The sequence below is a fragment of the Peromyscus maniculatus genome, chromosome 1 (assembly GCF_049852395.1).
Source record: "Peromyscus maniculatus bairdii isolate BWxNUB_F1_BW_parent chromosome 1, HU_Pman_BW_mat_3.1, whole genome shotgun sequence".
NCBI classification, from domain to species: Eukaryota; Metazoa; Chordata; class Mammalia; order Rodentia; family Cricetidae; genus Peromyscus; species Peromyscus maniculatus.
In genome coordinates this window covers 96,979,976-97,004,066 of record NC_134852.1, presented here as the reverse complement: position 1 = coordinate 97,004,066, position 24,091 = coordinate 96,979,976, and the positions used below count along the sequence as shown (strand labels likewise).

Below are 24,091 nucleotides of genomic sequence, written 5' to 3'. Positions count from 1 at the left end.
AAGAATTGTTGAGACCAATATTGGATAAAGCACAGGGACAAATAGCCAAATGAATGGAAACCCATGAACTATGAACCAATAGCTGAGGAGCCCCCAACTGAATCAGGCCCTCTGTATAAGTGAGACAGTTGATTGGCTTGATCTGTTTGGGAGGCATCCAGGCAGTGGGAATGGGTCCTGTACTCAGTGCATGGGAGTTGGCTGTTTGAAACCTGGGGCTAATACAGGAACACTTGGCTCAGCCTGGTAGGAGGGCACTGGAGCTCCCTGGACAGAATCTACCAGGTTGAACTCAATCTTCAGGGCAGTCTTTTCCTGGAGGACATGGGAATAGGGGATGGGCTGCAGGGGAAAAGGGGGGGGGGGAGGGAGAACAAGGGAATCCGTGGCTGATATGTAAAATTAAATTAAATTATAAAATAAAAAATTGAGGATATTCAGATGACACTATGATAAATATATTAAATGCAAATTAAGAGTTTGCTTCTATTGTCTATTGTTGAATTTGATTTTTATACCCTGGAATGTTTTAGGTTATGCTGGCTTCTTTCTGTGTTTTCAAAAATGTTTGAAAATGTAAATTATTCATAGTGCCTAATCATTAGCAAGTGGTTAGAGAAGATGTTAAATATTTTTAATACCACTAACCAAGAGTTTAGGTAATACTTATTTCATCACTTGCAGTTTCTTCTACTGACACAATAACATTTAGAAAACTGTGTATTATAGTAAAAATAACCATTTCACAGGTAGAAGAAAATTTTTCCCCATCAAGTGTTAGGTGTGATATATGTAGCCTTGAGAAATGAAAATCTGTCATGTGCATGCTGTTTTCTCAACAAATCCTACTGCCTAAAAATTAGTGTTCTCCTTGCTACACATCCTCTCCAGTGTTATGTGTCACTTGTGTTTTTGATCCTAGCCATTCTAACAGGTATAAGGTGGAATCTCAGTGTTGTTTTGATTTGCATTTCTATGATGAATAAAGATGTTGAACATATCTTTCAGATTTTCTCAATCATTTGAGATTCTTCTGTTGGGAATTCCCTGTTTAGATCCATACCACATTTTTATTTTTATTTTTTTTATTTTTATTTATTTTTTTATTTTTTATTATTTTGGTTTTCCAAGACAGGGTTTCTCTGTGTAGCTTTGCACCTTTCCTGGAACTCACTTGGCAGTCCAGGCTGGCCTCGAACTCACAGAAATCCACCTGGCTCTGCCTCCCAAGTGCTGGGATTAAAGGCGTGCTCCGCTGCCGCTGCCGCCGCCGCCGCCGCCGCCGCCACCACCACCACCCGGCTTATACCCCATTTTTAATTGGATCATTTTGTTTTATGATATCTAGCTTCTTGTGTATTTTGGAAATCAACTCTCTGTCAGATGTGGGGTTGGTAAAGATCTTTTCCCACTCTGTAGAATGTCATTTTGTCCTGTTGATGGTGTTCTTTGACTTAACAGAAACTTATCAGTTCCCTGAGGTCCCATTTTTTTTTTAAATTTCTGCACTCTTAGTTCTATTCAAAAAGTTGTTTCCTATTCCAATGTATTCAAGGCTATTCCACATTTTCTCTCCTATCATGTCTAGTGTATCTGGATTTATATTGAGGTCTTTAATCCACTTTGAATTGAGTTTTGTGCAGAGTGAAGAATATGGATCTATTTGCATTCTCCTACATGCCAATATCCAGTTATACTAGCACCATCTGTTGAAGATGCTTTCTTTTCTCAATTGCATAATTCAGTCTTTTATGTAGAAAATCAGGTGTCCATGGTGTGTGCATTTACATCTGGGGCTTTGATTCACTTTCACTCACCGACCCTGTCTATTTTTACATCAATACTCTGATGGTTTCATTACTAGCTTTATAGTAAACCTTGCAATCAGGGGTTGTGACACTTTTAAATACACCTTTATTGATTTTAGGAGTGTAAATTTGTACAGCCACTTCAGAAATCAAAATGGCAGTTTCTCAGAAAATTGGAAAAAAAATCTACCTCAAGACTCAGGTACCACTGTTGGGCATGTATCAAAAGGATAATCAATCACACCAAAAGGCCATTTGCTGTTCAACTATATTCATAGCAGTTTTGTTCTTAATAGCCAGAACCTGGAAATAACCTAGATGTCCCTCAACTAAAGAATGGATAAAGATAGTGGCACATTTACAAATTAGAGTGTTACTCAGCTGTTAAAAAATGACATCATGAAATTTATGGGCTAATAGCTGGAAGTAGACACAATCATCCTAAGTGAGGTAACTAAAACACTTTCTGACAAATATGGTATGTACTCACTCATAAGTGGATATTAACTTCAAAGGAAATAATAGCAATGCTATAATCCACAGATCCAGAAAGACTAGGTAACAAAGAGGGCTCAAAGGGGGGATGCTACGATCACCCTGGGAAGGGGAATTAGAAGAGATTTTGTGGGTAGATGAGTCAGGTGGGGATGAAAATGTGAGGCATCAGGTGAGGTGGGTGGAGGGGAGTGTACTGAAAGATGACTGGAAGGGGGACATTTAATGGTCAGGTATAAACCTGGTACAAGGGAAACTCCCAGGGATCTACATGCATGACCCAAACTAACATGCCTATCAGGTGATCATACATAGCCTGAATTGAACATCTCTTGTGACCAGGCAAAGTTTCCAGTGGAAGGAATGTGACATCAACACAGCCTCATAATTTTAGACTTACAGTCTGTCCTCGCTACAGGATTTGCTAGGGTATGGAAGGTAGAGATACTGTGGGAGTGGCCAACCATTTACTGTTCCAGTTTGAGACCTTTGAGACCCATGTCACATGAGTGAGCCCATCCCTGACACTACCTAGAACACATAGACCCAGAGGCTGGATTGCTCAGAGACCCAGAATAGAACCAAACATAATTGGGGAAAAAAGTCAATTTAATGATGCCTATTGATATTTTGCTACACTCATACATTGTTGCTTATGCCAATTGTCATCAGAGAGGATTCATCCAGCAACTGATGGAACCAGATGAAGAGACCCACAGCCAAATATTAGGCCATGTTTGGGGAATCCTGCTTAAGAGAGGGAAGAAGAATTATAGGAGCAGAAGATTCAAGGACATCACAAGAAAACCCATGGGATCCACTAAGCTGAGCTTACAGGAGTTCACAGAGACTGAACTGACAACCAAGGAGCCTGCATGGAACTGACTTAGGCCCTTGGCATATATGTGACAGCTGTTTAGTTTGATTTTGTGGGAGTCCTAATAGTGGAAACAGATGTTATTTATAACTATTTTTCTGGCTTTTATGACCTATTCCTCATGCAAGGTAATCTTGCTAAACCTTAATAAAAGATGAGATGCTTAGTCTTACAATAACTTAATATGCTATATTTTGTTGATATCCATGGGAAGCCTCTATTTTCTGCATAGAAATGAAGGAGGAGTGAATGGAGGGGAGGTTTGGGGGAAAGACTAAGATGAGGGGAAGGAGGGGAAACTGAATTCTGTGGTAATATTGTGTTCCCCAAAATATTGTACACTCTAATAAACTTATCTGAGGTCAGAGAACAGAACAGCCACTAGAGATAGAGGCCTGAAAATGGTGGCACACACGCCTTTAATCCTAGAATTCCAGAGGCAGAGATCCATCTGGATCTCTGTGAGTTCAAAACCACACTGGAAACAGCCAGGCATGGAGACTCATGCCTTTAATCCCAAGGCAGTGATGGCAGGAAGCAGAAAGGTATATAAGGCATGAAGCTGATATCCATTTGGATGAGGACTCGTCTGAGGAAACAGGATCAGCTGAGGAATTGGTGAGGTGAGTAAGCGGTGGCTTGTTCTGCTTCTCTGATCTTCCAGCATTCACCCCAATACCCAGCCCGGATTTGTTTTTATTAATAAGACCTGTTAAGATTCATGCTACAGAATTCCATACCAAAAATAAAAACATTTTTTTTTAAAAAAATTAGTGTCCTCCAATGGAATGTCAATGGGTATAGCAACCACATTTCAAGGTAGGCCCTATGCCCGTGAGTCATTTGTCAACACAAAATCAAAGTCATGCTTTATTTTGTAGATTTCTTGTTTCATTTTGGCACTTGTTTTTATCTTGTTCTTTTGTTTCTTTGATAAAGCAGCTCAGAAGGCCTGGTTCCAGAACTGTTCCAGGGTTGTGAATAGAAGACCTGAGAAGAGTGGGACTTTAGAAAACTTTTTTATTTGAGGGTCTTTAGAAATAAGTTTCTATCTATCTGAGGGGTAAACAAAGAAACACAGTTTCTGACGGTAACATTTTTTTAACTTCAACTTAGAAAAGCTTTTCTCTATAAATCACAGTCTGCATACATACATCTCTCTCCTACCTGTTCATTCATCTCTACACAAAATTACATCTATTTTCACATGGCTACACATCTTTCTTTTACATACATTTCTCTTCTACATCTCCCTTCTATACAGCTTCTCCTTCTTTGTCACCACACAGTTACAAATCTCCACATAGCCATTTTCATAACTCTCTCACCATACAGCAATTTACAAAGTTCCTTCATAGTCTCTCAATCAATTCTTTAAACAGTTCTTTCATATAGCTCCTCTACATATCAGCTGCTCTTTCACATTGCTCTCTCACATACATCCACACAGATTTCTACATCATTCCCTCACTCTCTACTCATTCATTCTCTCACTTATTCTTTCACATTTCTCTCAAACTTCTTCTTCATCATCTCTCACACTCCTTTCTCTGTCCATTCAGCTGCATCACTCATTCAGCACACACAAACACACTTCAACAGTCAATGCTGGGCAATTATATGTTACATTTTCAGAGTCTGGCCCATTCTTATTACATATGATAAGTTATACAGTTTTTCTCATGCTGGGGAGGTCACAGTTTTTATTATTTAAAACAATGGTTTAAATTTCCATATATTTCATCATATTCTGCTCTACCCTCAAGTCTTTCCTGAATCTTTTCCTATCCATACTGTCTAACTTGCAGATCTTTCTAAAAACAAACACACAATATAGCCACAAGCTACCTCAAAACCTAAAGAACAAAATAAAAACCAAAATACCAAAACAAACAAAAAAATCAAATCAAGACAAACAAAAAACATCAAATTATAATCAAATAAAAGCCATATTTATCTTTCTGTTTCTACATTATTGCACTTAGTATGATTTTTTTCTCCTTCAATCCATTTGCCTGTAAATTTCATGATATCACTATTTTATTAGCTGAACAATACTCCATTGCACAAATGTACCACATTTACTTTATGCATTCTTCTGTTGAGGGGAATCTATGTTGTTTGTTAAATTTGACTATTATGAATGGAGTAACAAGGAACATAAATAAGCAAGTGTCTAAGTGGTAGGATAAACCATTCTTTGGATATATTCAGAAGCATGATTTAGCTAGGTCCTGATGTAGATTGATTGCCATCTTCCAGACAAACTGCCACACTGATTTTCATAGTGGCTCTATGATTTTTCACTCCTATCTGCAATGTACGAGTGTTCTTACTTCACATTCTCACCATCTTTGCTTTCAATTGTGTTGTGGATCTTTGCCATTTTGACAGGTGAAAGATGAAATATCAATGTAGACTGGTTTGTATTTACATGGTTGCTAATTATGTTGAATGTTTCTTTAAGTGATTCTCAGCTATTTGAATTTCCTCTGTTGGAATTTTTGTATCTGTAGCCCATTTTTTTACTTACTTGTTTTATTGAGATGTATTGCCTTGAGATCTTTATAACTTTTGGATATTATTCTTCTATCTGATATGTAATTGATGAAAATATTTTCTCATTCTGAAGGCTACTGCATTGTCTGAATGACATTGTCCTTTGACATGCAGAAGCTTGGTAGACTGGCAGATTGATAAAACCAGCATTCAAGCAGGCACAGAACATACACATACAACAGACAGTAAAGATACTACTTCCTATAATGAACATTATAGGTCATATTTTCTGTGGGTCTATATTAAGCTCTGTCTATGAAGAACTGTTTTTGACACAAAACTCATTTGGAATGTCTGATGTAATCCAAGTCAACTACTACAAATGGTGATCAGAGAACTGATTTGGTAAACTAGGCTTGTTAGAAAATTTGCCCAAGAGGAATTGTGTCTGCTAACTTCATGTCCAATAACATGGATCTAATCATAAGGGATATGGAGCAGAAGAATTATCATAAATGAAATTATTATCCCTTAATTGTCCCCTGGACTTAGGAACTCATATGCAGAGCCCCAGGCCAGAGAGTGACTATACAACCCACAGAGACAAACAGTATACTCAAAAGAAATGTACTGAGATTACTGAAAATTACTGTATTCCTTCATAGTAACTATAATAATAAAAAGAGACACATGGATGGGTTCATGCATAATTGATACACGGGCTGCTCCATGACTCTTCATGCTGCACTTTGCTCAGGCTCTCTTCTCAGCTACATTACAAAGATGTTGTCTTTGATCTTTGTCTTCCTTCTCCTGAAGCCTGTCTTACTTCTCTGCAGTTTGACTGACCCTGTGTGCTTTTTCAGAGTGAAAGACAAGGAAAACCCAGAAGGAGATAAAGACATTGATTGCTCCTTTTTCATTTATACAGAGCATGGAAACATGAAGAATGATTATTTCAGTGGAAATCTAGATAAACTGTAAGTGCCTCTTTCACTTAATAATTTTTGTTTATCATGGTAGATGATATATTCTAGGCCTGTGGGGAGGTGTGTCTTCTTTATGTCTTTTCCTCCCCCCATTAGGACATTACCCAAATTTATTTCATGTTTACTGATGTTTATTGTCCTGTTTCTGATGGTTTAGAGGTTAGCTTGTTTGTATTTTTTAAGTCACAGATTCCAGGCTGAAAGCTGAATGAATGATCCATGCTGTCAACTTTGCTTTTAGAGACAATCTTTTAATATGACAGTTCCCAAGTGGTGTTATGTGATGCCCCTCACAAACAAAGTATTAAACACTGCTTTTAGTTTATTTCATAGAGGCTACAATAAAGTGATCTTTCTTTCATCTGCTACTGTTTTTTATTGTTTTTTCATCAGCACACGATGACCAATTCCTACAAAGTGGACCTTGGTGTGTTTGCCCTGAATATGTTTGGTGCAGAGTTTTTTTCAAATAATCTATTTCAAATAATCTATTTGTCATAATTTTACAACTATTGTGTTCTTAGATTCCTGCAGCTGAAATCAGGTGTGGAAAATCAATATCTGTTCCCTATGATAGTTTTATGCTGTCCTTTCCTTTACATTCCATTACGTATGCATAGCCACATTTTTGATGAATAAGCAATATCAGATCTTTTTTCAAAGTTCTAAGTTAGAAACACATGAAGCATCCATTAAGTGTGCTCCAGTAGTCAATTTGTTCACTTGCTAGAATAGAGGATGCCCCTGCAAGCAATGAAAGTGCTAGAATAAAAGGTGTTGTCTGTGGTAATTGCTAATATTTGACAGAGAAGTACTAAAGTAGCAATTTCATCCAAATTTCTCCAGGCTGAATCCAATTTATTGATTACAAATTGTCATGTTTCATTTTGCTGCATATGCATTCATTTATTAAATTTATTCCACATTTAAATCTTTCTCTTCTTTCCCTAATTACATATTTTATTACATATTATATATTTATTATACATATTATGAGGATAAGTACACTATACAATGTTTGATTTATATTTTTGACCAGAATTTTCCTTCATCAATGAAGTTACTGGTTGAGATTTCAGCTGAGGAAATTGTTACAATGTCACTTGGAGTTTGATAGGAAAATTGTCAAAAACAACATTCTAAATTTGAGTAAAAACATATTTCTAGGTATAGCATTGTATATGTTTGAGAATCATCACAGTTTTCAGTTGTAGATAAAGGTTATGTTCAGTTTTTGATAGCTTATTTTAGTAGGACATTCAAAAGAGAGGAGAAAGTGTCTGACTGTATTACAAAATAGAAAAATATCAGAACAAATTAAAAATCACAGTAAAAGTGAAACAATATCCTATGTGTTGATCATACATCTGTTTATCAAAAAATATCATTAGGTTTGAAGGAGAATGTAGAGCAATGAGCAAGGGATCATATAATAGTTATAAAAGTAATATTCATGGTAATATGGAACATGAAGAAGATGACACAGACATGCAAATGAGGAAGAGTGAAGGGCATTTTGAGTAGAATTTGAACAAAAATGTTCATCATTACCTATATCATGTCTTCCATAAGCCTATGATTATCTCCACATTGCAGGCAGGCTGTGCCTTGAAAGTAATAGAGAGAATGTTTTTAATTCATATCATTCACTTTCAAATTTCATCAGCTAATGAATTAATATGCCTCAGTGATGTGACCTCCTATTTTAAGATGGTGAGGAATTTTACATCTAAAATTCTGGCACTTGAAATCGCAGGGTCATTCTACATCTATTCTTATATATTTATATGACACAAGATGAGAGAAGTCCAGAGAAATATTCTGATTTCTGCTAACTGATGAGTAAGAAAGAAAATGGCAAAGCAAATGTTTTCTTCCTAGACTCATTTGTTTGGATTTTTACTATTAAAAAATAATCAATTAGTATAGAAACTTTCTCATGGAGGCATAAATGCCTCACATATAAAACAATGGCCCTGATCATATCCTGAATTTTCTTCATATACTTCTATGCTCATTACAGACTGGATATTTTGTATCTAAATTCCTATTCAGTATTTTTTATTATGTAGCAAACATGTGTCCAGATTACTGTATGTTTCTCTTCCTGTATTGTGAATAAACAGCAGTTTTTATTTTATAGCTATTTAATATTATTTTCTAAGCAATATTTGGATAGTTCTACCTTGACTAGAAACAAGATATCACATTTGATGGAAAAAATAAATTTAGAGAAGAAAATATGAGAGTATTAATGCACTTACATGGTGTGTTATCTAAATAAATAAATATATAATATAGATCATTATGAATAAAATATGATGTTCTGAAACATTCCCAGGCTGAATGAGATTAAGCAAAATTAAACACATATTCATCATCTCAAATAAGACTCTTCTGTGGAAATATAAGTTGGTATTATAAAGAAACATTCTGCCTATGTATGTATTAGTAAAATCTTTAAGGTATTGTCTAGCTATATGTGAATAGCATGGTTAAGGAAACCACAACATGAATTTTAAGGGAAAATATAATAGCATACATATTTTGTCAGACTATTTCTACTAGTGTCCAATGTCATCACAGTGAAAATAGAAGAGAAGCGACGGTCCAGCCATTATATTCATATGCTTTGTAGAACATCAGAAATTTACTTTGTGGCAAGTTAGAGAATTTAATATAAATTTATTTTAAGGATAGAATGTTCTGTAGATATCAATTAAGCCCATTTGAGTCATAACATTAGTTAATCCCCTTATTTCTCTGTTAAGTTTCAATTTTGTAGATCTGTCCAGTAGTGAGAATGGGATTTTGAAGTCTCCAACTGTTAATGTGTAGGGTTTGATATGTGATTTAAGCTTTAGTAATGCTTCTTTTACATATGTGGGTGCCCTTGTATTTGGGGCATAAAAGTTCATAATTGAAACTTCCACTTGGTAGATCTTTCTGGTGATGAGTATGTAATGTCCTTCTTGATCTCTTTCTATTGATTTTAGTTTGAAGTCTATTTTGCTGAATATTAGCATGGCTATAACAGCTTCCTTCTTAAGACCATTTGATTGGAAATTCTTTTCCTAGCCTTTTATTGTGAGGCAGTGTGTATATTTGAAATTGAGGTGTGTTTCTTGTATACAGCAGAAAGATGGGTCCTGTTTTCATATCCATTCTATTAGCTGTGATTTTTATAGGCGAAATAAGTCTATTGATATTAAGAGATATTAGTGACCAGTGTTAGTTAGTTCCTGTTATCTTTTGATGGTAGTGTGTGTGTACTTCCCTTCTTTGGGGTTTACTGCTATGGGGTTATCTATTGCCTGTGTTTTCATGGGTGTATCTGATTTCCTTAGGTTGAAATTTTCCTTCTAGTTCCTTCTGAAGTGCTGGATTTGTGGCTAAGTATTGTTTAAACCTTGCTTTGTCTTGGAATGTCTTGTTCACTCCATCTATGATGATTGGAAGTTTTGCTGGGTATATTAGTCTAGGTGTCTAAGACATCCATGGTGTCTTAGTTTCTGCACTACATCTGTCCAGGTCCTCTGCCTTTCAAAATATCCATTTTGATTGTTATTGTTTTGGGTGTTATTCAGATGGGTTTGCCTTTGTAAGTCACTTGGCCTTTTTCCTTTGCTGCTCTTAATATTCTTTCTTTATTCTGTATGTTTCGTTGTTTAATTATTATGTGGTGAGGGGATTTTGGCAGGGGGTCTACTCTGTTTGGTGTTCTATAAGCTTCTTTTATCTTCATAGGTATTTCCTTCTTTAAGTTGGAAAAGTTTTCTTCTGTGTTCTTGTTGAATATGTTTTCTGTGTCTTTGAGTTGATGTTCTTCTCCTTCTTCTATTCCTACTATTCTTAGGTTTGGTCTTTTCATGGTGTCCCAGAATTCTAGGACATTTTGTGTTATGACTTTTTGGCTTTAGTATTTTCTTTGACTGATGAATCCATTTCCTCTATTGTATCCTCTACACCAGAGACCCTCTCTCCTATCTCTTGTATTCTGTTAGTTATGCTTACATCTGTGTTTCCTGTTCGTTTACTCAGATTTTCTATTTCCAGCATTTCCTCTGTTTGTGTTTTCTTCATTGTTTCTATTTCCTTTTTCTGGTCTTGAACTGTTTCCCTCACCTGTTTTGTTGCTTTTCATGGTTTTCTTTAAGGGATTTATTTCTTTCTTCCAATTTATTTGTATTTTCCTCTATTTCTTCCAATTTTTTGTTTGTCTTTTTTTCAATTTCTTTATTGATTTGTTCCACTTTTTTGTTTATCTTTCCTCCATTTCATTTTTCATTTTTTCTTGAAAGGCCTCCAGCATGTTCATGATGCTATTATTAAGGTCACTTTCTTCTGCTTCTACTACCTTGAGATATTATGTCTTGCTGTTGGAGGAGTGCTAGGTTTTTGATGATGTGGTATTGCTCTTTAGGTTGCTGTATGTACTTCTGCCTTAATGTCTGCCCATCTCCTCCTTTAATGGGTATAAGAGGTGCCTGTGTCTGAGAGAGTTGCTGTTGGTCCATTCTGTGCTTGTTGTGTCTGTGTCTCAGGGGGCCCTTCTGGGTCTAATCTTAGCTCTTGGTCTAATTGGAGCAGGTAGATTCTGTGTCTCAGGGAGCTTCTCTAGGGTCAACACAATCTAGTTGATTTTGTGAGTCACAGATGCTTTCTAGGTCTTCTCATGACTCTTGGTCCAGTTAGAGCTGACTTATTCTGTGTTTCTGGAAGCTACTCTTGGTCCTATGAGAGGTAGAAGATTCTACTTCTCAGAAAGCCACTCTTGGTCTAATGAGGGTTGATAAACTCCCTGTCTCCTGAGGTTACTCTTGGTCCAATGACAGCCCTTTCTCCAATGACAAATCTCTCACTAGGCCCAATGAGAGCTCTTTAGATCCGAATAGCTCTGGGGGCTGGTTTCCAAGCCTTAGGAAGTAGCTGGGGTCTCAGGCAGATGGGAATCAGGGCAGGGAATGTAGATTGCAGGGTCTGCTGCTGAGCAGAAGTGGTGAACTGGTACAGTCACTTTGGAAATCAGTATGACATTTTCTTAGAAAACTGAGAATCAACCTCCCTCAAGACCCAGCTATACCGCTCTTGGGCATATACCCAAAGAATGCTCAATCAAACCACAAGAACACATGCTCAACTGTGTTCATGGCAGCATTATTTGCAATAGCCAGAACCTGGAAATAACCTAGATGCCCTTCAAATGAAGAATGGATAAAGAAAACAATGTACGTATACACAATGGAGTACTATTCAGCAGAGAAAAACAATGACATTCAGTTTGCAGGCAAATGGATGGAACTAGAAAAAAATCATCCTGAGTGAGGTAACCCAGACTCAGAAAGACAAACATGGTATATACTCACTCATAAATGGATATTAGATGTAAAGCAAAGGATAACCAGATTGCAACTCAGAACTCCAGAGAGGCTACCTAGTAAAGAGAACCTGAAAAAGACACAGGGATTGGCCATCGACAGAGAAATGGATGAGATCTACATGAGCAAACTGGGGGTAGGGGAGTAATGGAGGGCAAGGATCAGGGGAAAGAGAGCTTAGGGGAGTCATAGGTCCCGCTCGATCAGGTGCAGAGTGGGAGAATGGGGAGGGAGATACCATGATGAATGAAGACCCTATGGGAAGAGAAAGAAACAGAGTGTTAGAGAGGTCCCCAGAAATCCACAAAGATACCTCCACTATAGACTACTGGCAATGGTCGAGAGAGTGCCTGAGCTGACATGTTCTAGTGATCTAATGGCTGAACACCCTGGCTGTCATAATAGAACTTTCATCTAGTGTCTGATGAAAGCAGATACAGAGAATCATGGCTGAGCCAGAGAGGAGGGATAGTATGAATGAAAGATATTGAGACCATGATTGGAAAAAGCACAGGGACAAAATAGCCGAACTAGTGGAAACGCATGAACTGTGAACTGTGAGCCCCCATGGAACTGGACCAGGCCCTCTGGATAAATGGGACAGTTGATTAGCTTGAACTATTTGCAAGGTCCCCAGGCAATGGAGCCAGGCCCTGTACTTGGTGCATGGTCTGGTTTTTAGAGCCTGCGACCTATGCTGGGACACTTTGCTCAGACTTGGTGTAGGGAGGAGGGAACTGGAACAGCCTGAGCTTCCTCTACCAGGCTGGCCTGACTCCCAGGGGAGACCTTGCCTTAGAGGAGGTGGGAATGGGGGGGTGGGTTGGGGCGGAGGGGCTGGGTGGTGAGAGGAAGAAGGACGGGGAATCTGTAACTAATATGTGAAATTAAGTTCATTATAAAATAAAAATATGTTTAAAAATTTATTGTATATGTATTCATTTTAACTTAAAAAGTGAATAATATGTTCCATTAATTTGGTAAATTCTTTGGATCTTCATAGCTATCATCAGATGCAATTTATCAGAAGGATTGTTTGTTTATACATTTCCTGGCCCTTTTTACAACATTTCTGATTTGAATGAGCACTTAGGTGTGTCATTTAACAAATAAAATTTCAATTATTCCAATTCCTTTGTTGACATTCATAATCAGAATTTCTCTGTGACTAAGAAAAGGATTCTTCTTGAGGCATCCATTATTCTTTATAAATTAGAATTTTATTGACATAAGAAATAAAAGTAAGGATAATATTAAATATATATTATTCTCTATATTTCCAATGCTGTTGGAGATTAGATATGAGGGATACATAAATGTTTGTACTGCATATCATGGATCTTCTGGTCAGCAGCATTGTTTGTATACAACAGGCAATTAAGTTATTGGTATGTGTACTCTCCACTGGAATTAGGATCACAATTTGGCCTATAATTTTCTTCTGTTTGTCCAAACCATGTTGAAAATATTCTAGTCATACATATTTCCCATATGGATGTATCATGACGAGAGGGAACCAATGCAATCAATCAATCTCCATAGAGATTGAGTCAAATCACCAAACTGTGAGCCTACCTGAACAATGCAGGAAACATTCACTTATTTTCTCACATAACTATACCAGCTTGTATTGTCTATTTAAAATTTTATTGCTCATTTGAAGATTTCACGGAATGCATTATGATCATATTCATGCCCTTCCAATAACTTCTTCCCATCCATGCCTCTTTCCAAACCATCACACTTTGTCTCATTTTTCAATGCATCACAAGTCTAATTTGTACTGTCCAATTTCTCTTGAAAAAAAAATGGCTTTCCATTTGAAAATGTTTAACCATCAAAGTGCTATATTCTTTTTTAAAAAACTAAAAACTGGCCTTCATATTTCAGTTATCTATCAATTGGCAATATTGTTCTAGTTTCTAGTCATATTCTATGTGGAGAAAACGGAGTAAATTTCTTTCTCCTTTCTAAATATAGTGATTTTTTTAACAGAAAGATAAATGACATGTGACTAAATAGAACATCCAAGTTAAAAAGTTCACAATGGTAATTCACTTCCATAGATAATGTGCTGCATCCCAGAGAAAAATCTCATCTGATAAACTCCAGATTTTCCACAGATTAAAAAGAAAAACAACAACTGATGAATAGAGGCTTCCCAAGCAGATAAGAAAATGTAGTATCATTGATGATGGCACAAGGTAGCAGTGGATACTTTTTGAAATGTAAAGCAGTAAACCTTTGAAGATTTTATGTAGAAAACTCTCAATATAAAATTGTTGAATAATATAATTGTTAATTTAAATTGAACTATGATTCCAAAGGGGGAAAAGCACAATTCTCAAATAGCTAATTTGTTTTGGGCTTTTGTTTTTGTGTCTGTTAAGATATATTTTATGGTCTACTTGTTTAAAATAATGAATGAAACATACAAAGAAGTGTGCATCTATCACGATAGTAAAGTTCAAAATATAGAACATTTTGCTAGGAATCATGAATAATGTATGGTTCAGATGCCATCAGTTTATCCCCTCATTCCTACCTATTGCTGAGTCTACATTCTATCCCATAGAGTTCCATTTGGTCTTATATTTTGAATGAGATAATCTGCTTTTTGCTCTTTTATGCTTTTTTAACCTAATATAATATTTTCACAGGGCTATCTGCATTACAGCACAGATCAAACTTAAATCACTGCATTTGTATTTCATACATTATATTCTGATTATACTTTTCACTCCCCCAACTCCTCTGAGAGCCTCTGCACTGCCCCTCCTATCTGAACCCATACCCTTTCTTTCTCTTGATGGAAAACAAAAAGTCTTCTAATTAATTGTTAGAAAAAAAGATAAAACAAAAACAAATAACTCAGAATATGTAACACAATCAGACAAACAGAAGAAATAAAATGAATGAGACACACATATAGATAATAAGAGAAACACATTCTTACGCACAGGAATCCCATAAAACACAAAACTGGAAGACATAACACAAATCCAAAGGACTTTAAAGTTAAAATAACTTTTAAAGCCCTGAAAAATAAATCACTATACAATGAACTTTCACAGATACCATTGAGTTTAGACTTTTTTTGCCATATAATACTGAATCTTGGGTCAGCCCCAAATGGAAGTTTCTGTCCCCAGGGAGACAGTGTTGGAGAGAACTAAATTTTTGTTTTTAAGCACATATTGATAGGACATATCTCCTGAGCTTAGGATAGGAGCTTTTGTCCAATTTTCCACTGAGCAAATGGACTCCATTTGGCACTTATGTGTGCAGATTTTGTTCATACTGCCTCAGCTTCTGTGAGGTCATGTGCATCAGTCCTATGATTAGTATGCCATATTTATTTTGTGATCTCAATCCACTCTAGCTCTTACAAATCTTTCTACCTCTTCTTCCATGGAGTTCCTTGAGCCCTGTGGGGTATGGTGGTACATTTGATGGAGACACCACATGTAAAAGTGGTGTAAGGTCTCTCACTCTCTGTACATTGACCAGCTGTGGGTCTCAGTATTTATCTATATATGCTGGAAGAAAAAAACTTTTCTGACAATGTCTGAGTAAAGAACAGATCAATAACTATAGGAGAATGAAATTAGGAGTCATTTTTATGGCTCTGTTCCTGTTTCAGAGCAGTAGTCTTTGGTTTTCCCCTAGGTTCCAGTCTTATCTGTTGTCAGGTTCTTGGCCAACATTGCAGTGTCATACATGTATTTCATCACTTGGAATGGACCTAAACCATATCATTGATTATTTGGTTACTCCCACCAGCTTTGTGCCACTGTTTCATTAGCACATCTTGCAGGCACTCAACATTAGGTTTAGGTTTGTGTTTACTTTGCTTGTTTTTTCAGAGAACTTTGAGTACTATTGGCAGTAGTTAGAAGGCATAAATGCTCTTGTTAGGCACCAGCTTGATTTCTTATTCTTCACTCAGCTGTATAGGTATCATCTTCAGCCATAGGGCCTTATCCTCAGTTTATAGACAGGAGCCAAGAGCCTTGGTAATAAATACCCTGTGCTTTTGGAGGGTCCCTTTGGGGCAGATTTGGCTACCTAGTCAATAAAATATAACCCATTCTTGGTGCTGTAAGCTTCCTTTGTTTACAAGACCTGTCTGTACAGTTGGGGCTTGATCTCAACTGTTATATCTCAATTTCATTTAGGTTGCCTTTATGGATTCATTTATTTTAGGAATATTGTACTATTTTAGATTTCTATCCTATAAACATGGGGCAAAAAATGTCTTTATAGTATGATGTAGAGTCCTTTGCGTGCATGAACAAGAGTAGTATGCAAAACATTTATGTCAACTAGACATAAGCTAAAGTCATCTGAGATGAGGTACACTCAGTTAACATAGTATCTCCATGATATTGGTTGTGGGCATGTCTGTGGAACATTTTCTTAATTAGGGATTGATGGGAGAGGGCCCAGCCCATTGCGGGTTGTGCCATCTCTTGGCTTGTGATCCTAGAGTCTATAAGAAAGCAAGCTGAATAAACCATGAGAAGAAAGTCAATAAGTAGCACCCCTCTATGGCTTCTTTAACAGCTCCTTTCTCTAGTTTCTTACTCTGTTGGAGTTCCTGTCCTGACTTTCTTCTTTCATGAACATGGATATGAAAGTATATAGTAAATATATTCTTTCCCTATTAGCTTCCTTTTTGGTCATGGTGTTTCACTGCAGCATTAGAAATCCTGACTAAGACAGGTCAGATATCTGGATCTTGAAGTAGATCTATACCAAGCATCCCAAGGAACTATTGCACTGATCTTCATAATGCTCTACAAGTTTGCAATCCCACAACCAATGGATGAGTCTTCTTATTACTATTCATTCTTACAGCACAAACTAGCATTTGTTTGATTGATGTTGGCCATATTAAATATAATTTGATAAAATTTCAAACTACATTTGACTTAGGGTACCCTGATGAGTAAGGATCTCTTCTCACTTTCCAGTCTGCAACTCTGCCCTCATGCAGGTGGAGCATTTTTGCCATACAAAAGCTTTTCAGTTTTATGAGGTCTCATTTACATATTGCTATTTCAGAACCTTTGCTATCAGTGTTCTGTTCAGAAAAAAAATTTACTGTAACCATGAGTTCAAGACTATTCCCCAATTTTCTCTTTTAAGAGATCTAGCATATCTGGTCTTATACTGAGGTCTTTGATCCACTTGGAGTTGAGTTTTTGCTAGGTGATAAGTATGGATAAATTTATGTTCTTCTCCATGTATCCATTCATTTTGGCCAGCACTATATGTTAAAGATGTTTAGATTTTTCACAGTGTATTTCTGGCCTCTTTATCATAAAATAGATGTTCATAGGTGTGTAGACTTAGTCTGAGACTTCATTTCCATTCTATTCATCAACATGGCTGTTTCTTTATGAAAGTTTAATTTTGTTTTTATTATTACAGCTATGTAGTACATCGTCAGGCCATAATGATATTCCCAGGAGTTATTTCATTATTTAGTCTTATTTTAGCTGTCCTAGGTATTACATATGAAAATAAAAACTGGCCTTTCAATTTCTAAAATACATTATTTTTAAATTATTGTCTAGTTTATATTATTTGGCATAATAGTGTTTCATAGATAAGTAACTGTAGTGAATGAGTGGGAGAATTCAATATTAAAAAGGCATATTCATCTCCAATATAGCACAGCAAGGACCTAGACAATGTGATATAACTTCATTTCTTTATGATAGAGATAATTGTAAGATATACAATAATAAGACACTGCCAAAAAACTGATTCAAACATGAGCATTAAAATATTATGGTAAAATAATCATTCGATCAGTTCCATACTAGCTTCACAGCCACATGTTTGTCTAGTTATTTGAATATGTATTTAGTCACAAAGCAATGCAGAAAATATGGATGAGGTTAACACAATCTGGGTGTCCAGCTCCTTGAATTGCTCCAGAGATGTAAATAGAATGCCTTGAGAATAGCAGGATCTTAAGAAACTTTTTTTTATCTGAGAGTCTATAGATAGAATAAGTTTCTGTCTATCTGAGGGAATCAGACTCACTTACAGGATATGAGTGTCATGCTCTTTATTTCTCTACAGCTTCAATTCTCTCTCAGGTTCCAATTCTCTCTCAGGTTCCAATTCTCTTCCTCCCTTTGTCCTACACAGGTATATACACATTTAACAAGAGGCTCTTTGCAATAAAAATAAAAAATACAAAAGCATATCTGATGGTTACAGCACATGAGTTAATGAGTAGAAGCAGAACCATTTACCATGGCAATGCATAGGTCACAAATGTAAAAATATATGTTCTTATCCTATTTGTAACCCCTGATCATTAGGAAGTGACTTGTAAATATATATTCAAGGCTTTGAAGCCAGACAATCTTCTGTAGCCCTGGCTCATTGTGAAAAATTTCCCATGTAAAGCTGTTTCTCTCTTGACTTGGTTAATTGATTACTTATTATTTAGGACCTAAACAATAAACAGGTAGTTAGCTGAACCTTAAATTTTATTCATAAATTGAGGTTAGAAGTTAGTACAAAGTGTTAATTACCAATGAATTTAGTAGGGAGTGAATGCTGGACTCTGTTGTCAATGAGGTGTGGCTAGAGAAAGTAGCATAGTATTTTAGTATGCTTTGTGATTAATATTCAAGGTTAGACATCTGCAGCTCTATCTTTGTGCATATCTGTAATGCTTAACATATGGTCCATTTCCAGAAACATTCAGTCTAGTATGAATTTGCTCTGAGGCCCAAAATCAGCCAATAACAGTATGTAGCTCCTCTTCGAACTGAGAAGAAATTGCTGCTTTCTTTATGCCAGTCTGCGCTAGTGATTAAGAAAAAAAGAAAAAAACAGGGCCTAAGTGTCTTATAATTGCTGTGGGATGGTCTGTATGTCAAATGTGTTGCTCTTATTGGTCAATAAATAAAACACTGTTTGGTCAGTAGCCAGGCAGGAAGTATAGGCATGACTAACAGAGAGGAGAACTGAGAGAACAGGAAGGCAGGGGGAGACACTGCCAGCTGCCACCATGACAAGCAGCATGTGAAGATGCCAGTAAGCCATGAGCCACGTTGCAAGGTATAGATTTATAGAAGTGAATTAATTTAATATGTAAGAACTAGATAGCTAGAAGCCTGAGCCATTAGGCCAAACAGTTTAAATAATATAAGGGTCTGTGTGTTTATTTTATAAGTGGGCTGTCGGACTTCCAGGGGTTGGCGGGACTAGGAAAGAAAATTCTCCATCTACATATAATCCTGGTAGAATAATGAGAATTATACAACTTAATGAGAAGCCAATTTCCTGACCATCCATAGATATATGTGCCCATAATATTGAGATGTAATCAGGATATTACATATACACATCAGATGAGATTATCCATTATGTAGCATGAATCTTAGTAATAAAAACAAACCTGGGCATTTGGCTGGTTAAGCATTTGGCTGGTTAAGCTTCAGGCTTTTGAGCAGCAATTCAGCTGAGACCCATTCTGGATGAGGACTCAGAGGCCTCCAGTCTGAGGAAGCAATACCAGTTAAGGTCCGGTGAGTCAAAGAAGTTTGGCAGAGATCATAGAACTTACACACACTGATCTCCTCATGCATCGTGGGATAGTAAATTTGAGTGAATTACAATCTTCAATGGACCACTGAAAGACATGAAGTTTGGAAACAAAATAGCTATCCTGAGTGGAGACTTTCTAGCAAATTCCTGTAATGGACTAGCTCTTCTCCAGAATACCAAGTGTCTACTTGAGATATAGGCCCGGTGGCGGCCCACAGAGGTAGACAGGCACAGCGGTGGCTACAGGCAGAGGCAGGCAGGCCCAGCAGGCAGCGGCAGAAACACAGTCACAATAAAGACCAGAAACAGAGCTATTACCCAATGAAGAGCTAGTGAAAACATGCTCTTAATCAAGATCTTGAAACAGAGATGCCTTTAACTCCAACACCCGGGGAAGAAGCTATCTCCATGGGATGGAACCAGAATGAATCTGAACACTCTGTCTGAGGCCAACCCAGGGCCCAGATGCTGATCCTGCAAAACCCAACAACTTGGAGGTGTTGGCAAGACTACCTCGCTCAGCTGAAATCCATCTGGGAGAGGATTCAGATCCCTACAGTTTGAAGTCTGAAGAAACAAGATCAGCTGAGGAGTTGATGAATGAATAAAACGTGACCTGGGAACACAGAAGAAGGAGCTGCCCAGCCACCAAACCAGATCACCAAAATCATAAGTACATACTTCACCGACTGAGATTAGCTGCTCCTGAAGAAACAGCCCAATAGTACCAAATTAAACAAGAATTCCTAGTGAACCAAGACTAAAAATTAGAACAAGAGAAGCACTCTCAGACACAGACACCACCTGCACCGAGCAGAGGAAGAGATGAGTAGACTCCAGTGCAAAAATACAGGCAACAACATAAGGACCTATATGGCAACATCAGAACCTAGTGATTCTACACCTGAAAGACCTGAACATACCAGGACAGAAGAAACAGAAGAAATCAAACCTAAAAATGGCTTTAAGAAGATGATAGAGGCCCTTAAAGAAGAAATAAAAATTTCCCTTAAAGAGGAAATAAAAAATTCCCTTAAAGAGTAAATGAAAAGCTCCATTAAAGAGGAAATAAAAAACTCCCTTAAAGAAATGGAAGAAAAAAAGGAACAAAAAATGGGAAGAAATCAAAGAAAGCCAAGAAAAAGCAATTAAACAGATGAAAGAAACATTCCAAGATCTGAAAAATGAATTTGAGACAATAAAGAAAACACATGCTGAGGGAATGCTGGAAGTAGAAATCCTGACTAAACGAACAGGAACTACAGAAACAAGCATAACCATCCGATTGCAAGAGATGGAACAGAGAATCTCTGACACTGAAGACACAATAGAGAAAATAGATTCGTCAGTCAAAGAAAACACTAAAGACAAAAAAGTCATAACACAAAACATCCAGGAAATTTGGGACACCATGAAAAGACCAAACCTAAGAATAATAGGGATAGAAGAAGGAGAAGAATACCAACTCAAAGGCACAGAAAATATATTCAACAAAATCATAGGAGAAAACTTTCCTAACCTAAAGAAAGAAATACCTATGAAGATACAAGAAGCTTACAGAAAACCAAATAGCCTGAATCAAAAAAAATAGTCCTCTCACCACATAATAAACAAAACACTAAACACACACAACAAAGAAATAATATTAAGAGCCACAAAGTAAAAAGACCAAGTAACATATAAAGGCAAACCCATCAGAATAACACCAGACTTCTCAATAAAGACTATGAAAGCTAGAAGATCATGGACAAATCTTATGCAGACACTAAGAGACCACAGATGCCAATCCAGACTATTTTACCCAGCAAAACTCTCAATCACTATAGGCAGAGTAAACAAAATATTTCAGGATAAAACCAGATTTAATCAATACCTGTCCATAAACCCAGCCCTACAGAAAGCACTAGAAGGGAAAATCCAACCCAAAGAAGCTAAACACATCCATGAAAAATCAAGGAATAGATAATCCCACACCAACATACACCAAAGAAGGACAACACAACACAACACAACCACAAAAAATAATAGGAATTAACAATCACTGGTCATTAAGATCCATCAATATCAATGGTCTCAACTCACCTATAAAAAGACACAGGCTAACAGAATGGATAAGAAAACAGGACCCATCCATCTGCTGCATACAAGAAACATACCTTAACTTCAAAGACAGACATTACCTCCGAGTAAAGGGCTGGGAAAAGGCTTTCCAAGCAAATGGACCTAAGAAACAAGCTGGTGTAGCTATCCTAATATCTAATAAAATAGACTTCAAAATAAAATCAATCAAAAGAGATCAGGATGGACATTACATATTTATCACAGGAAAAATCCACCAAGATGAAGTCTCGATTCTAAACATTTATGCTCCAAATACAAAAGCACCCACATTCATAAAAGAAACGCTACTAAAGTTTAAAATGCACATCAAAACCCACACATTAGTAATGGGAGATTTTAACACACCACTCTCACGAAAAGACAGATCTACCAGACTGATACTTAACAAAGATATAAAGGCATTAACAGATGTTATGACTCAAATGGACTTAAGATATCTACAGAAAATTCCATCCTAACACAAAAGAATATACCTTCTTTTCAGCACCCCATGGAACCTTCCCAAAAATTGACCACATGCTTGGCCACAAAACAAATCTCAACAGATACAAAAAAATTGGAATAACTTCCTGTATCTTATCAGACCACCATGCCTTAAAGTTAGACCTCAACAACAAAAATTATAGAAAACCCACAAACTCATGGAAACTGAATAATGCCCACCTGAAACATCAATGGGTCAAGGAAGAAATAAAGAAAGAAATCAAAGATTTCCTAGAATTCAATGAAAATGAAAGTACAACATACCCAAACTTATGGGACACTATGAAAGCAGTGCTAGGAGGAAAATTCATAGCTCGAAATGCACACATAAAGAAGATGGAGCAATCCCATACCAAGGAATTAACAGCACAACTGAAAACTCTAGAACAAAAAGAAACAAACTCACCCAGGAGAAATAGACACCAGGAAATAATCAAATTGAGGGCTGAAATCAACGAAATAGAAAACAAGAGAACAATACAAAAAGTCAATGAAACAAAGAGTTGGTTCTTTGAAAAAATCAACAAGATAGACAAACCCCTAGCCAAATTAACCAACAGGCAAAGAGAGAGCACCCAAATTAACAAAACCAGAAATGAAAAGGGAGACATAACAACAGACAATGAGGAAATCCAGAGAATCATCAGATCATACTTCAAAAACCTGTACTCCACAAAAATGGAAAACCAGGAATAAATGGACAATTTTCTGGATAAATACCACATACCAAAATTAAATCAAGACCAGATAAACCATTTAAATAGACCAATAACCCCTAAAGAAATAGAAACAGTCATCAAAAGTCTCCCAACCAAAAAAAGCTCAGGACCAGATGGTTTCAGTGCAGAATTCTACCAGACTTTCAAATAAGAACTAATACCAATACTCTTCAAAGTGTTCCACACAATAGAAACAGAAGGAACACTACCAAACTCTTTTTTGAGGCTACAATTACCCTAATGCCCAAACCACACAAAGATGCAACAATGAAAGAGAACTACAGACCAATCTCCCTCATGAACGTTGATGCAAAAATACTCAACAAAATATTGGCAAACCGAATCCAAGAATACATCAAAACAATTATCCATCATGACCAAGTAGGATTCATCCCAGGGCTGCAAGGATGGTTCATCATATGAAAATCACTCAATGTAATACACCATATAAACAAACTGAAAGAAAAAAAACACATGATCATTTCATTAGATGCTAAAAAAGCCTTTGACAAAATCCAATACTCCTTCATGATAAAGGTCTTAGAAAGATCAGGAATACATGGAACATTTCTAAACATAATAAAGACAATTTATAGCAAGCCAACAGCAAACATCAAATTAAACGGAGAAAAACTCAAAGCGATACCACTAAATTCAGGAACAAGACAAGGCTGTCCACTCTCCCCATATTTATTCAATATAGTACTAGAAGTTCTAACTAGAGCAATAAGACAAAAAAAGAGATCAAAGGGATACAAATTGGCAAGGAAGAAGTCAAACTTTCACTATATGCAGATGATATGATAGTATACATGAGTGATCCCAAAAACTCTACCAGAGAACTCCTACAACTGATAAACTCCTTCAGTAAAGTGGCAGGATACAAGATAAACTAATAATAATAATAATAAATAAAAACTAATAATAAAAGGGCTTAAAAAGAAGTCAGAGAAACATCACCCTTTACAATAGCCACAAATAATATAAAATACTCTTGCTGGAGGGCTTCTCTCCAGGTTCCACCAAGCCCCTTAGTCCCACAATCCACATATAAAATAATCACTCAGATACTTATATTACTTATAAACTCTATGGCCATGGCAGGCTTCTTGCTAACTGTACTAATATCTTAAATTAACCCATT

The 24,091-nt window shown here is 36.6% G+C and overlaps 1 protein-coding gene across 1 annotated transcript in view; it reads left to right on the top strand.

Moving 5' to 3' along the window:
* Window positions 1-6,462: 6,462 nt before the first annotated feature.
* LOC102916757 (vomeronasal type-2 receptor 116-like) overlaps window positions 6,463-24,091 on the top strand; it is a 30,517-nt gene continuing 12,888 nt past the window's right edge. Inside the window, exon 1 of the mRNA XM_016009042.1 lies at window positions 6,463-6,659. Within this exon, the coding sequence (XP_015864528.1) occupies window positions 6,463-6,659 (197 nt within the window). The remainder of the gene's footprint in view (window positions 6,660-24,091) is intronic.